The following is a 16,434-nucleotide window of genomic DNA, read 5'->3' on the forward strand; positions in this document are numbered from 1 at the left end:
CTTGTACCTAGTTGAAAGTTTTTTTTTTATTGTTTTTTTTAAATTGTTTATTTGGCTAATTTGTGTTTTGACATTTCTAAACATAAATAAACCTAATAACAAGATAAGAGCCAAACATTCAATCTGGCTGTTGGATATTGACATACTTACGGGTTAAAACGTGTAGGCATGTTTGTTAATGGTCCCCAAGAATTCCGGAAGTCCCCGATATTTTCGCTAAAACACAGGGTTTTAATTCAGGGAAACCGATGAAAATGGCCGGAGTTCAGTATGAAGGCAACCCGAAACCAGATATCCAGAAAATTCGATCCCCGAAATCAAGATCTAGTAATTTTACCGAGATTTCACTTTGCACGTGTAAAAAAAAAGTGACTGCCGGATGATCACGAGATTGGGGATTCACCACTGATCTATATAATGACTGGATAGCTGAGCTCATGACGTTTATTCTATATAGATCAGTTTACGTGAGATGTGACGTGGTGACGTCACGTCACGCCGCGGGTCACATGATTGACTGAAACCAAAACAACCCAGTAGAAATGTCAGTTCTTCATTCCGCTTTTGTGTTCAGAGTTTAAAACATGTCGATGTTTAAAGTGAACTTTATATGTTCGGTGCTGTTTGTTGTGTTCGGTGCCGCGCTTGGGTTTCTGGGAAATGGAGATACATTTCGACGAAAGGTGAGAATAAATCATTGAGATCAAGCGAAAACAATGAAACAAACTTCATACCGGTACAACAACAAATAACCTTTAGAAAGCTGCAAACACCTACAGAATAGACACTTCATAGAAAAAATATTATTTTTACGTTTCGTTTTTTGAATCTAGTCTTTGAACGTGGTGTTTATTACAGCTGAAGCCATGTGTCAAGTTTTATTGATAATTGTTCATTTTCTGTATATTTAGGCTCATCTCTTACAAAAAGCTGGTTCTCAGGTTCCTCTTTGTGTGTTTTTGAAAGGTTGGATCAGAACTAGATAGTATTTCAGTATAATAAGTTGCATGAAACTGTATTATATAAATGAATTATGATTTATGTGCTGTTTCATAAGACCTTTGAAACCCATAAACACCCAAGTACAACTGATTTAGTGTTATGTGAATATAATTCTACATTTACAATATTAATATACATTATTAATAATGATGACAAATCATTCATTTGAACTGGTTCTTTTCAGTGACTCGGTTAAACTAATATACAAAGCATTTACAGTCACAGCATTAGAGACATTTGACCATTTATAAATAACTTCAGTTTAATATAAATGTTTAATTGACAAGCGATAAAGTGTAATTTCTTAATTTGCCATGATTGAAGTCATACAGTTACATTGTAACTATGTAACTTTGACAACTGGACATTTTGCAGGAAAATATTAGCATATATAAAGCAAAACATTACTGATCTGTTTGATAATTCCAACACTATCACAAGTCAGGTTTTGCGATTCAACAAAATGTCCTCTATGTTAGTCAGTTTGAAAACTTTACCTTGCTGATATACAGTCAAACCAAAATATATTTCAGACTCCTTCTACATTTCTCACATCATCACAGTTTATTCGCTATAGTTCAGCTAATGGTAATAAACATGAGCAGAACTCAGAGTTCTCAGATCAGTGGATATTTGACTGGTGTTGTCCGTCCTTCTGTTAGACTCTCACACATGAATTATGTTGAATATCTGTCAGCTGTTAAATTTAACTACACAATTAGATAATACCAGTTTAGCTCAACCAGTGACCAAGCAATGCTTCATGTTGTTCAGTGTGTGTGTAAAAAGAGCATTAGCAATTACAGAAAACACACTTCAGCAAAACATCATCAGCTCAAAATAATGTTTATTAATTTGTCCGAAATGTGTATAAATGTCACTGGTAGTCTCTGTATGAAGAGTTTATGGGTATAATATGTCACAGTTTACTTTATTCTGCTCTCCTCACTTACAGAAATGAACTATAGTGTCCTGCACACACTAGTAAAGAAATATCAAAAATGATATCTGGTGTCTTAATAATTTTTGGTTTGACTGTAAATCATCTGAATTCACAACAACGATATTCAACACACACTCTAAACTGAATCTGACACGTCTCCAGTTGTGGTAAAGGGTTTGTGATCAGTTAATGATGAACACACACTTCTCTCTGGTGTCCTCAGGTGTCAGTCGAGCTGAACCCGGGTCTGAATCCCCCCTCGTCTCTTCCTCCGGGAGTCGCTCTGGTTCACGCGCGAGGACTGGGACTCAACGACACGCTGCACTTCTTGCTGTGTAACCGAGGAGCTCCAGCGCTGCTGCTGGTCCACACGAACAGCACCGAGTCCGCAGTGCGGGTCAACTGGCCCGAGTTCATCAACCGTAGTTCCTCGGGCAGCCTGACGGTGGCGCCGGAGAGCAGCGTGACCTACAGCTCCGCTCTAGTGTTCACCAGGGTGAGACGGGTCATTTCATCATCATCAGGGGTTACACCTATGACATTAGCTCCTGGTCACTACAGGAACACTCTTAAAGGGATAGTTCACCCAAAAATGAATATTCTGTCAGTAATTACTCTCCCTCATGTTGTTCCCTGTAAGACTTTCGTTCATCTTCAGAACACAAATTAAGATATTTGTGATTAAATCTGAGAGCTGCATCACTCCTCCATAGGCTTCTAGGTAATCGATATCTGCCGGCCCAGAACGTTAGTAAAGACAATGTTTAAAATAGTCCAAGTGACTACAGTGGCTCAACCTTAAGATGCAGATAACTATACATTAGTTAAGGTCATTTCTATAGGGCTGAGCAAATATTCAACTATTCAAAAACTATTGATTTTCTTCTTCTGAGTTCACTAGTGTAACAGCGCAGCGCTTCTCACGGAGGAAAATCAATTCGTTATTTTAGGGGTTTTTGCGCACAGAAAGTATTCTCGTCGCTTGATAAACTTAAGGTTGAGGCGCTGTAGTCACTCGGACTATTTTAACGATGTCTTTAATAACTTTTCTGGGCCGGCAAGTTTCAATCCCTTAGAAGCCTATGGAGGAGTGATCCAGCTCTCAGATTTAATCACAAATATCTTAATTTGTGTTCCGAAGATGAACGAAAGTCTTACGAGGTTGAACAACATGAGGGAGAGTAATTACTGACAGAGTTTACATTTTTTTGTGAACTAACCCTTTAAAATAACCGAAATAACCCTCGAGTGTTTAGTGACCCGGGACGTCATTCACTACCCTCCTCCTCCTCATTCATTTTTTAGAGTTAGATATCAACCTTCTTAGTATTTCTCAATCAATTCATTATAAACTATTTAACAAGAAAAAAATAAAATTATAAAATAATACCTGTTTTGCCATTCATTTTTTGTTAACGACCGTTACAGTGTTTTTTTTTTTTTTCAACAATAGTTGAACCTTTAATGACTAAATAAGAGCAATTCACCTTTATTCCACACGATGGCATTGCCTGATACACACTGATGACGTGTTTCACTCATAGTTGCCGCAGGCAGAAAACAAAAGAATAGGAGGAATCATCAGCAACACTTGAAAAGCTCATTGATTTACAGCACAAACACAAGCACACATGAGTGTCACTGATGGTGGGTCTGGTGAAGAAGCTGTCAGCGGTCAAAATATAGATTTTAAAGATGTGAGAATATGTGTGAGATGGAGAATATGAGGCTGAATGTACTGATGAAATGATGATGGGATAAAACATCCGCTCAAACTGAACACTCACAAGCTCCAAAAAGGACAAAATATGCTTTATTTTATTCTCCTGTAAGTGTGACTCTAATATCAGGAGAGTTTTATATTATCACGACAGGTCGAGATCCATTTGTGTTAGATATATATCCAGTCCTGATTATGTAATAATGACTGGCGAAACATTCATGCTTTTAAGGATTATAAAGAGAAAGGAAATGAATAACATTAGCAAACCATGGGAATGAAGGTAAGAAGTGAACAGTGTGTGTGTGTGTGTGTGTGTCTCAGATCTGGGAGTACGATGACGTCAACAACACCGCTGACCCACAGACGACAGCAGAGTCCAGTTTCTACTCTCCGTACGAGCTCCAGAACTTCATCTGGGCGGACCTGAACGCCACCGCCAACCACTCGGATCATGTGATCACGCTCTGCGGCCGGGAGAACACCGAGAGCTTCGTCAACGGCTCGCTCTGTCTGAGAGTAAGCAGAACTGCAGCACACACATAACACACTGTTTTCATATTACACCAAATTGTAATATGGACTCATGCACTTGCTTTGAAATGATGTGTGTTGTGAAAAGCGCTATACAGATAAAAGTGAATTGAATTGAATTGAATATGGAGATGATTCATGTGTAAGAAATATGATGTGGACGTCGAAGATCTCAAAAATGAAGTTTATTACAGCATAGCAGTGGCAAAGCACAGCTTGGGTTCACCTGTGTCAGAACGAACCCAGAACATCCAGATCTCAAACCTTTTATCCTGTCACAGTTCACCACTCTTAATGTGATTTGATTTCTATTCAAAAGCTCTCAATGCGATTCGATTCACAAGCTCTCAATGTGGTTCGATTTCGATTCACAAGCTCTCAATGCGATTCGATTCACAAGGTCTCAATGTGATGCGGATTCGATTCACAAGGTCTCAATGCGATTCGATTCACAAGGTCTCAATGCGATTCGATTCACAAGGTCTCAATGTGATGCAGATTCGATTCACAAGGTCTCAATGCGATTCGATTCACAAGGTCTCAATGCGATTCGATTCACAAGGTCTCAATGTGATGCGGATTCGATTCACAAGGTCTCAATGCGATTCGATTCACAAGGTCTCAATGTGATGCGGATTCGATTCACAAGGTCTCAATGCGATTCGATTCACAAGGTCTCAATGTGATTCGATTCACAAGGTCTCAATGTGATTCGATTTCGATTCACAAGCTCTCAGTTCGAATTGATTTCGATTCACATGCTCTCAATACTATTCGATTCACAAGGTCTCAATGTGATTCGATTCACAAGGTCTCAATGTGATTCGATTCACAAGGTCTCAATGTGATTCGATTTCGATTCACAAGCTCTCAGTTCGAATCGATTTCGATTCACATGCTCTCAATACTATTCGATTCACAAGGTCTCAATGTGATTCGATTCACAAGGTCTCAATGTGATTCGATTCACAAGGTCTCAATGTGATTCGATTTCGATTCACAAGCTCTCAGTGCGATTCGATTTCGATTCACATGCTCTCAATGCAATTCGATTCACAAGGTCTCAATAAAAAGAAATGAAGAGCCACAAACCTGCATATTAAACTCTTTTTATTTCAGGTACACTTGGGTGTGTTAAAACAGAACCCAACTCTATATTTCAAATGCATGCGATGAATAGACAGGATTTTGATGCAAGATGAAAAATTGATGCTAGAAGAAATTGGACGAGTGAACAGTGGCAAGCCTTGATCACACACGATCAGGTTATATTATGTTTAAGATAAAACACACATAAAGTCTCCCAGCATTCTCTGTAACATGCAGGCCTGTGAACAGTGGAGGAACACTAACACTGGCTTCTGGGTGATAGATAAATAAATATGTAAAAAAAATCGATTCATGGCCTTTGAGAATCTATTTTGAATCGACCACATTTTAAAAAACGATTAATCGAAAAATGATGTGATAAACCCAAATAGTGAAGAAACGATATAACTCCCCCTCCTTCATGTCTATGATGATTAAGGCATTTAGAGGACGAGCTCATTCACACACACATATCCTGGGGTGTAATCTGTGGAGGCCGACTGCAGTCTCTCACACGTGTGTGTGTGTGTGTGTGTTCTCCTCAGCTGTCGCTGTTCGAGTCTGCGGGCCGGGACGGAGCGTGGCCGAGTCTCCTGCATCACTCCAACTCTTCTCAGCTGCACGTGTGGCTGGACGGGGCGGCGCCGCGGGGGAACCGCTCTCGCTTCGCTCTGGAGTTTCAGTCGGTCGGGGACGCCGGCTTCCAGGGGAGAGTGGATGTGCGCAGCTCCATAGATGATGAATACACTCCTTCCATCTTCAAGGTACAAACTTCAACACACCTGGACATTTTCTCAGATTATTAAACTCTACTGTTTCATATATGTGAGCAGTCCCTAACCTTTTTTGTGTCTGAGACCCCCTTTTTCCCAAGAAAATATTTTAGGGCCCCCCTTCACATTTAAAGGGATAGTTCACTTTGAAATACATTTTTGGTATGTTTTAGCTTACCTCAAGGGCATCCAAGATGTAGGTGTCTTTGTGTCCGCAGTAGTTTCAATATTGATATTTTTAGGTCAAACCGTTCTTGTCTGTCAGTCATATAATGCAGGTCTATGGTCACCACCTCAAAGAGCATGCACAGAGAAGTCCAAATTAAACATGATTTAATGACTCGTAAATGTAAGTTCACATTGATGGCCTAAGACACGAAACGAGCGGTTTGTGTGAGAAAACGAACAGTTTTTATATTAGTTTTTACCTCTTGTAAACACAGCCACATCCAAGTGATCTGAGGGCGCCGGCGCTTCGGTCTGAGCGTTACAAGAGGTAAAAACGATATTAGGTCAAGAACGGTTTGACCTAAAAATATCAAAATTGAAACTACTGCGGACACAAAGACACCTACATCTTGGATGCCCTTGAGGTAAGCTAAAACATACCAAACATTAATTTCAAAGTGAACTATCCCTTTAATGATATTGTCGCTCTTGTAAGCTTGCAGCAAGGATGATAAAATGTTTTGTTTTTAACCAAACGGTATGTTTATTACTATAACCAGATATGTTTATGCACAAATAATATTGAAAATACTATAACAAAAACATCAGTTTGCAATTTAAAAACGTAAACCTAGGAGTAGCCTATTAATTGGCCCTATTTGAAGTGCAATAACAAAAATATATATATAGGGAAGAAATAATGAATACAGGCTATTACAAAATGACTGGTGTCTGGGACCTTAATACTTATATGTTATTTGTGAGGCTTTATCAATCAGTGTGAGGATTGCATCATTATATCTATGACGAGTCACGCAGTCACTGCTACTCCAGCGGTGCGACCCGAACCAGTGTAATATACTCCCGATATAAACACTGACTATAGGTGGACCATAGTGACTCAGGATAAGACAAAAACACGGTTTGGAAAATGGATTCATGATGTACTCGCTCATTATATAAATTTCGTCAATTCTGACCACAAAAAGTTACGGACTGCTGTTTTAATGCTCACTGTTCAACACTTTTCAAAATATGACGCCGACGCCCCCTTGTGGGAACCGATGATACATGTGACCCTGGACCACAAAACCAGTTACATGGGTACATTTTTTGAAATTTCGATTTATGCATCACATGAAAGCTGAATAAATAAGCTTTCTATTGATGTATGTTTTGTTAGGATATACAATATTTGGCCGAGATGCAACTATTTGAACATCTGGAATCTGAAGGTGCAAAAAAAATCTAAACATTGAGAAAATCTCCTTGCATTTATGTTCGTGATTTTGCTGCATTCACTCACAAAAATAAATGTTTTATATATTTACGGAAGGAAATTTACAATATATCTTCATGGAACATAAAAGAAAAGTCGATAATTTTGACCCATACAATGTATTGTTATTACCACAAATACACCCGTGCGTCATGTGACATTTCCTCAGATTATTAAACCCTACTGTATCATTTGTGAGGCATGAATATCCAAAGCCTGTAAATGGTGAAATATTTGCTGTCTCACTCAATCTCTCATCCTTCTGTCTCTGATTGACAGTTCAGACTCTTTTATCCAGTAAAAGTCTTTTAGTATAATTATACAAACGTCCTTCAGCTCGAGCTTCATGTGTGTCAGATCTGAGCTGATTTTATCAAGAATAACTTTAATATTGTAATATGTCAATATGTAATATTTCAGCCAGACTAGTATCAAATATGATCATCAGGTTTATATTCATCTCTAAATCATCATTGTGTTGCATTGTTTTAAAAACTACAGAGCTTTGATCATAAAACTAAGCATTTAAATATCATCTTACTAAGACATATTATTGGCAGATATTGATATTTATATGCATTTTATGTACGGATCTGCTATACTGTGATAAAGATCTCATTCACATTACAGAATTACATCACGTTTTGTCTATATAAATATCTGCAACTGCAGCAACATGTATATTTGTATGTTCAGTTTGAGTCTAAAATGTATCCTATGATTTTTTTCTCCATATTCTCACTATATATGAGCCAAAAAAGCATAATTTCTATATATTATAATATTTCATATGTCCGGCTTTACAGAGTTAAGTCAAAATGAAGCTGTCTTTTCTCCTCTATTGTTCTGTATATCCGAGTGAAGCGCTTCTGGAACAAGAACACATGTGGGCGGGGCTTGATTGTGTCTGTGAGGAACTGATTGGATGGTTGTGGTTTGCTATTGGCTGATCTCATGTGAGTGACAGGTTAAAGCCCCGCCCACATCATCAGAGAAAAGAAGAGATGCTGCAAGAGGAACATAAATTTAACACAATAATGATGTGCACTGATAAATCATTTATTATTGCATACACTGCAATATTCCATTGACAGATGTTTATGTGCTGTTCTCCTGTCAGGTGTTTGACTGGGTGTCGCTCCCGCCGAACTCCAGCAGTGTGTGGGGTTTCTCCCAGTGGAAGCCCGTGGCGTACCGTAAGCCGGCGCCGGTGTTCGAGGACGCGACGCCCTGCAGACACTCTCCTCTGGTGTCCGTGAGCCGGGTCCCTCCGTCCGCGCTGGTCCAGGCCTACTTCTCCCGCCCGCCTCAGACCCGCGGCCTCAACATCAGCTTCGGGGTCGATAAGGACCCGGCCTTCTACAGCGACACCCGATACATCAGCTGGTGAGAGCACACCGCTGCACTGTGCAACCACTACGCCATTTTAGATCCATCACTTACCTCTTTACACACAGGTGACACTCCAAAAATTAGAATATCGTGCAAATGTTGATGTATTTCAGTAATTCAAATTAAAAGGTGAAACTAATATTAGTATATATACAGTATACATATGCATGATTATACTTTTCGGAGGGCCGACATTTCTGTATTTAAAATCCTTTTTTTTATTGATTTCACTTAATATTCTAATATTTGGGGTTTTCATAAGCTGTAAACCATATTCATCAAAATGATAACTGTATTTTTAATTATTCACCTGTATACTGGCTGATTAGTATCTGTTAGGAAATAACGTAATTTTTTTAAATTAAATATTTAAATATTAAATATAAATTTAATAAATATAAATATATTTAAAAATTTAATTGCTTTTGATTTTTTTTATATTTGAATTGAAGATATTAAAAATATTATGTATTAAATAAATATTCTATTATTTTATTGATTATAATTTTCGATTGGTTTCTTCATTTACCTTTTTACTCATACTTGTCGATTGGTATTATTAAAGGAATAATAAAATATTTAAAATATTACAAAATTAATCTTTAAAATATATATAAAATATTTAAATTGTAAATATTAAAATATTATATAATAATTAATTATACAATTACTATAATTAACTATAATTTTCTGTTGTTATTTATTTTTGGTTTATAATAAACTTTTCTTTTTTTTACCATACTTCCCGATTATTATCTGTTATTAAATTATAAAATATTGAAACAATAGTTTAAAAACAAGGTTTTAGGTTTGTTTTTGAATATTTTAATCAAAAATATTAAAAATACTTCATATAAATTGTTATTTTATTGATTGTAATTGTTTTTTGTTTTTTTATTCATCTTTTTTTCTTTTTCTTTTTTTCACGCATACTTGCCAATTAGTATCTTTTGGGAAATATTACAAATATTTGTGAATTGTTCTTAAATATTTTTAAATATTTGATGATATAAAAATACTACATATTAAATAAATATTAAATTGTTAAATTGATTATCTTATCGCGTGAGTGATCTTAGACTAGTTTTACACTAATTGCATCTGTGATCAACTATAAAGCACATATTATTACTATATTATTGCTTAACCTTTTTAGCAAGTGTGTATAGTTTTTCCAAACGAGTAAAATACATGTTTAAATGTTTCACAAGTGAAGTAGGTTTCCTGAACACGCCCCTTGTCAGTCAAACAGATAGTCCCGCCCCCGAACTCACGTGATTGGTTGATTCAGCCACTCAAACAGATCAATGTCCTGAAAGTGTCAAATTACCAATGAGTGAATTATAGACTCTGAACAGCAGCCAACAGCTTTAAAACACATTAAATGAGCTGTACCTGATATTAAACACAGCATTGTCAGAATGAGAGCGTGTGTGTGTGTGTGAACAGTGTTTGTGTGAACTCCCTCCAGGACTGTGTTAATGGGCATGGGCGACCCTCCAGCTGACTCCTTCTCCACGTTAATCATTATCATCATAGCCGTTGGACTCGGCACTCCGCTGGCCATCATCGTCGTGGGCGGAGTGTTTGTGTGTGTCCGCAAGAGGATGACACGATCCTCAATCTACGAGCCAATCAACTGAGACGTCAGGGTACAAGCCCCGCCCCAATGCACACACACCTGCCAATCAGTGCTGAGGTCACGGACCCCTGATTGGACGATCAGAATGATCACATGCACGTCACTGATGATGATGAGGAGGAGGATTTGCCTGAACATTTGCAGACAAACTCCCTCTGGAAGAAGTGTTTTTGATTCAGACATTACGAATGTTTTACACCTTTATACTTAAAACTGGAAAAAAATCGAGTGATAATTTGATTTTGTTCATTTTTTTAGACATGATGCTTATTTGTTCTGTGTCCCATAATAATAATAATAATAATAATAATAATAATAATAATCCTGCGTGCCTAATCAGTTATTTGCCCAATTTTAAAACATTAATTTCTCTTTAATCCTAAAATATATGCAGATGTTTAGAGAAATAAATGACCAAAGGCTCTCAGGGATTCTGGCGTCAGTGGTTTCGTGTTGCTCTTCTTCTGGTGTGTTTAGGAGAACGCTGCCGGTTTGAGGCACATTTGCATTTTGTAAACATTGATTTGCACCACATTTAAAAACACTCTGAAATTTTCTGTTTTTGTTACCAACAGTTACTAATAAAAATGTAAATATGGATTTAAAACTGCATCCGTTTGTTTCTCTCTACATAAGCTCCTCCTCCTCAACACTGATTGGATGAAGTTGTGTGTTTGATGTTTCATACACCTGTCAATCAAACATCTAGTGCATCATTTATTCATAAACATCAGATTCAAGGGCAAACATTAGTAAACATGAGGAATATGGCACAAATCAACAGTTATAATCACAGCATGATGCATTTATGAAATATCAAACATCAAAATAATTTTCTGTAAAACAAAAACACTATTATCCAACATATCCGGGTTACAAATAACAACTTACACTGCTTTATAAAAGAGGGCTTTTTAGGAGATTTTGACTATTAAACATATCCCTGTTATTTATTTTTTACATTAGTTATTAGAAAGACATTTTTAAAACAATAATGAACATTTGGAGGGTAATGTGTTTGTCATGAAAAAATGCAAGACATCATAATGATCATAAAACAACCTTCACTTGATAAACAAAATATAAAATATACTTGGTTACGCTTTACTTGAAGCCTTAATGTATAATGCATTATAGAGTTATTCATAAAGTATGTTATCATGCATTATAAATAATTGTAACCAAAGTAAAAATGCATTATAATATTTGCAGATTCCTTCTTACATCTGAAATTGTTTTATATAAAGGTGTAAGAATGAATATATATGTATTATAACGGTGGTTACAATTATTCATGAGCTCAGATCATACACAAGGCATAAGTAATGCATTAAAAATACTTTATAATGCATTCTTCATAAAGTCTTTAAGTGACGTGTTACAATATTTGTTCTTCTTAGATTTCAGACAGGCTTTGTGAGATTCACTCGACTATTGAGGTCAATCCTGAAAGAGCAAGCACAGGTTCAGCAGTTAAACCGGTTTCTTCATCCCAGTCAGTGCAAGAGAGAATCTGTCCCGAGGGATTCTCCCAGTCTTCATCCTTCATTATTCAATCGTCTGGACGGACAATTCCAGTGATCATTCTGAAGTCACGTCCATCTTTATATATTCTGAATGCTGAACATCTGATTGGTTCACCCCCACCATCGTAGTCTTGGGGGCGGGGCTGTGGGGGGCGGAGCCACGTGAAACACCGCCTCCGGTCCGCCCACAGAGCCGATGAAATACAGGTTTGCTCCCAGAAGAAGGAGCAGCGGCAGGAACGAGAGCGCGAGTCCGAGAGCTCGTACACTGCTGCCGAACGCCACACACACCCAGTAGATCAGCCTGAGGACGACAACACATTCAATGAGCAACAAACACACGGAAACGAATCTGAGCGTCATAAAGTAACATGCGTTGCGTACTCTTTGAAATTACTTTTTGAATATAAAACGTAATATCCGGTCACATTTTTTAACCCTCAGGTGCTCTTCGTTTCGGAGTCACACTTGTTATCTTCCCGGTCAGAAGTGACCGGACACCTAAAAATGAAACTTTCTCCATCCCAGTAAAACCAATGCAATTTATTTTTGTTCAATAATATTTTTTCTTTTTAATTTTGTATTTTGAGACAATTTGATGTTACTTATTAATATTTATGGTCCATTTTTGCCATTAAAAAACATTACAAATTTTTTTCTTCCTAATTTATAAATATATTTCTTCAATTATTGCAGTATTTCAGATTAATATAGAGACCTGGCCTTTTAAATCCAATTTTTGAAGTCAGATTAGCGCCATCTGTTGAGAGAAATTAAAATAAAACATGTCGTTTCATAGTGTAACCACTAGATGCCTGTATAGCTCTCTATGGAGAGGCTTGTGAATTCTCTAATAGTTTTTTGGACAAAATTACTTAGTTTTAAGATGTGGATTTGAATGTGTGTTTTTTTTTTTAATTCTCAAATAATATTTTTTGCCATGGTTTATAATTTTTTTTTAAATAAATTTGATGTGAAGTGTACACGTTTTTGCATTATTACTACAGTCAAACCTGAATACAGAGAAAGCATTCTGTTACAGGTAACATTACAATTCAATAAAAAATAAAAAAAAAAAAAACAGTAATGCTTTTTCACAGCTTATTATTATTTATATTATTGTTATTTTTTTTAAACATTAATTTATTATTTTTAAATATTATATGAATTATTATTTTAATAATTTTTAACAATTTTAATAATTATTATATATATATATATATATATTAATTATAATTTTTAATTATGTTATGTTTTTCACTATTGATGGGGTTTTTTTCTGCATTGTGGCCGATTTGTAGAGAATTTGTGTTTGTCAATTTCCCATTCATTTCCTATGGTCGGTCAATTCACTGGTGTGTATGTGTATAACAAGTGTGTTTGTATGTGTGTGGGTGAGTGTGTCTGTTTTGCACTCTTGATGTTTTAGAGTGTCACCCCTTCATTGTTGAGCACTTTTTCTGCATCGTGGCCGATTTGTAGATTGTACACACACAAATTCTCAAAGTTTTTGTGTTTTTGTCAATTTCCCATTCATTTCCTATGGTCGGTCATGTTTGACAGAAGAGCAAAAGTGTGACTATTTTTTTTACGACCACTTAGCCTGCTCGGATCATGACCTCATTTATTTTGTGTGTTCATATACCCAATGCCATAAAAGTCACCAAGTTTCGTAACATTCCGATGAAGCTGTGATTTTCAAAAAATTTCAAAACAGAAAATTTTTCGGTCAGAAATGACCGGAGAGCACCTGAGGGTTAAATAAGAACATTTTATTGAATTTATTTACTTAGTTGGAAATCTCTACCTTCCCCAAACCATGTAACAAATTAGTAATGTGATTTTAGAGTATAGGACTAAGGTTTTCCAAGAAACATGCAACATTTAAAACATTTTTTTACAGGATTTATTTACTATTACTTACAAATACAGTTGAAAATGTTTCCCCTCCCCAAATATTTTAATGTTAACGCATAATTATTTACGTAATTTTAGAGTATTGGAATAATGTAAATGTTACTTTTCAAAAAAATCTTAAAACCAAAATTTTTCAATTTAAATGTAACTGTTCAAATGATGTGAATGTAACATTTTAAAGTAAATTTTTTATTTATTTAAACAACAGTATTCCAATGGAAATGCTACATTTAAAAATCTTAAAAGTAACACTTTTCCAATTTAAAGGTAACATTATTAAAATATTTTAAATGGAACATTTAAAAGTAACATTTTGCCAATTTAAACGTAAATGTGTATTGCAAAAATGTAAATGTTACATTTAAAATTCTTAAAAGTAACACTTCAAATTTAAAAGTAACAGTATTCCAATAATGTAAATGTTAAATTTAAAAGTCTTGAGAGTACCTCCCCAGCACACAGACACACACACACACACACACACCTGCCGAACACGAAGACGATGGTGAGCAGCGGCACCAGTTTGAGCAGGTCCGGTTGGGCGTAGGTCGCCATGACAGCGAGCTGGAGGAAGAAGAGCAGGGAGAGGTGGAGCGAGTCTCGAACGAAGAGTCCGTGAACGACGACCCCGCGATTCTCCCACGTCCCGTCGAACAGAGGCTTCAGCGTCCCGAACCGCAGCCGGGACAGGCCCTGGACCAGCACACCTGCAGCACAGGCCACGCTTATTAATAATGCTTTAATGGTAGTGTATATATATACAGTCAAACCAGAAACTATTCACACACCAGATATCATTTTGGATATTTCTATACTAGTGTGTGCAGGACACTATAGTTCATTTCTGTAAGTGAGGAGAGCAAAATAAAGTAAACTGTGACATATTACACCCAAATATTCTTCATACAGCGACTACCAGTGACATTAATAACAATTTGGGACCAAAAATGAGCTGGTTATTCCTCCACTTTGAGCTGATCATGTTTTGCTGAAGTGTGTTTTCTGTAATTGCTAATGCTCTTTTTACACACACACTGAACAACATGAAGCATTGCTTGGTCACTGGTTGAGCTAAACTGGTATTATCTAATTGTGTAGTTAAATTTAACAGCTGACAGATATTCAACATAATTCATGTGTGAGAGTCTAACAGAAGGACGGACAAAACCAGTCAAATATCCACTGATCTGAGAACTCTGAGTTCTGCTCATGTTTATCACCATTGTCTAAACTATAGCGGATAAACTGTGATGATGTGAGAGATGTTGAAGGAGTCTGAATATATTTAGGTTTGACTGTATGTATATATATGTGTGTGTTTTATAGATGCTCACCCAGCACGATGGGCACGCTGGCGAAGAACGCACAGCGCAGTGTGTAGAGCAGCCTGAGGGGGGTGCTGTCGAGCGCAGGGGCGTCGAAGGGGAGGAGCTTGTAACCGGCCCACGTTAGTAACGGGAACATGAGCGCGGCAGCCGTTACACACACACACAACCGCACAACCTCCACACAACTGCTGTCTGAGACACACAGAGAAATCATGTTAAAACAAGCACTTAAATCAGCTCTTTAGCACCGAAGAACTGTTGAGCTAGTGTGCATTATACAATACGGTATCCCACAATGCAATGCACTCTACTTGACCCAGGCTTATTATCATTAGCTAAAACTAAAACCATAAAAAAAAAAATGTGTTACTTGAAATAAAAATAAATGTTAATTGAAATAATAATATAAAAAAACGCATTAAAAAAAGTTACTTGAAATCATAACTGAAATCATACAATGTATAAAAAATGTTTTTGAAAAAAATATTTTTGTTATTCAAATTAAAAATACAGTTTAATTGAAATAACAATAATATTAAAAAATATATTTATCTCTAAAATTACATCTCGCAACTGACATCTTTTCTCATGCAAATGCGACTTTATAAATTGCGATTCAGAGAAAAAAAGTCAGAATTGCGAGATAAAAAAATTCTTCGCAATTACCTTTTTCATTCTGTGGCGGAAACAAGCTTCCATACAATACAGTAAATTAACCCAAGTATTATAATAATTAGAAATGACTGCATTTATTTCCACAACGATAAATGAATGTTGCTCTCGTAATAATGCCATGCAACTGTGAGCGCTTCATACTATCCTCTAATATACAGTTCATACTGCGCATCATCCAGTTACTGTAACTCTACACACTCCTGTTTCCACAAGCGTCCTCCATACCGCTGAAGTTCAGGGGTTCACAAGATCTCTAAAGCACTCCCGCTGACAGATGGAGACACACTTGTTTAGGGATGTGCACGAATTTTGAATATTAGATCAGTAATTACTATTATTTGAAAATACGTTGCTTTGCGGTGAATCCGTGATAAATCCCAACACTAACTCGCAGTTCTAACTGAATGCACTGGGTGGCGCTGTGGAGCGTGTTAACAAGCGGATGG

At 36.6% G+C, this 16,434-nt stretch overlaps 2 protein-coding genes across 2 annotated transcripts in view; one reads left to right on the forward strand and one right to left on the reverse strand.

Annotated features, from left to right (window-relative positions):
* The first annotated feature begins 504 nt into the window (after positions 1-504).
* glmp (glycosylated lysosomal membrane protein) lies at positions 505-10,622 on the forward strand. The gene is made up of 6 exons (XM_056260225.1): positions 505-683; positions 2,169-2,441; positions 3,990-4,184; positions 5,834-6,052; positions 8,629-8,894; positions 10,372-10,622. The coding sequence occupies exons 1-6, from the start codon at positions 585-587 to the stop codon at positions 10,541-10,543; spliced, it is 1,224 nt and encodes a 407-aa protein (XP_056116200.1). The 5' UTR covers positions 505-584; the 3' UTR covers positions 10,544-10,622.
* A 1,557-nt stretch (positions 10,623-12,179) lies between these two features.
* The window catches only part of tmem79a (transmembrane protein 79a), a 5,106-nt gene continuing 851 nt past the window's right edge, over positions 12,180-16,434 (reverse strand). The window contains exons 2-4 of the mRNA XM_056260228.1: positions 15,320-15,505; positions 14,470-14,692; positions 12,180-12,372 (exon numbers count right to left, since the gene is read on the reverse strand). Of these exons, the coding sequence (XP_056116203.1) occupies positions 12,180-12,372; positions 14,470-14,692; positions 15,320-15,505 (602 nt within the window). The remainder of the gene's footprint in view (positions 12,373-14,469; positions 14,693-15,319; positions 15,506-16,434) is intronic.

The sequence above is a fragment of the Rhinichthys klamathensis genome, unplaced genomic scaffold, assembly GCF_029890125.1.
Source record: "Rhinichthys klamathensis goyatoka isolate OS25496 unplaced genomic scaffold, OSU_Roscu_1.1 h1tg000176l_1, whole genome shotgun sequence".
NCBI classification, from domain to species: domain Eukaryota; kingdom Metazoa; phylum Chordata; class Actinopteri; order Cypriniformes; family Leuciscidae; genus Rhinichthys; species Rhinichthys klamathensis.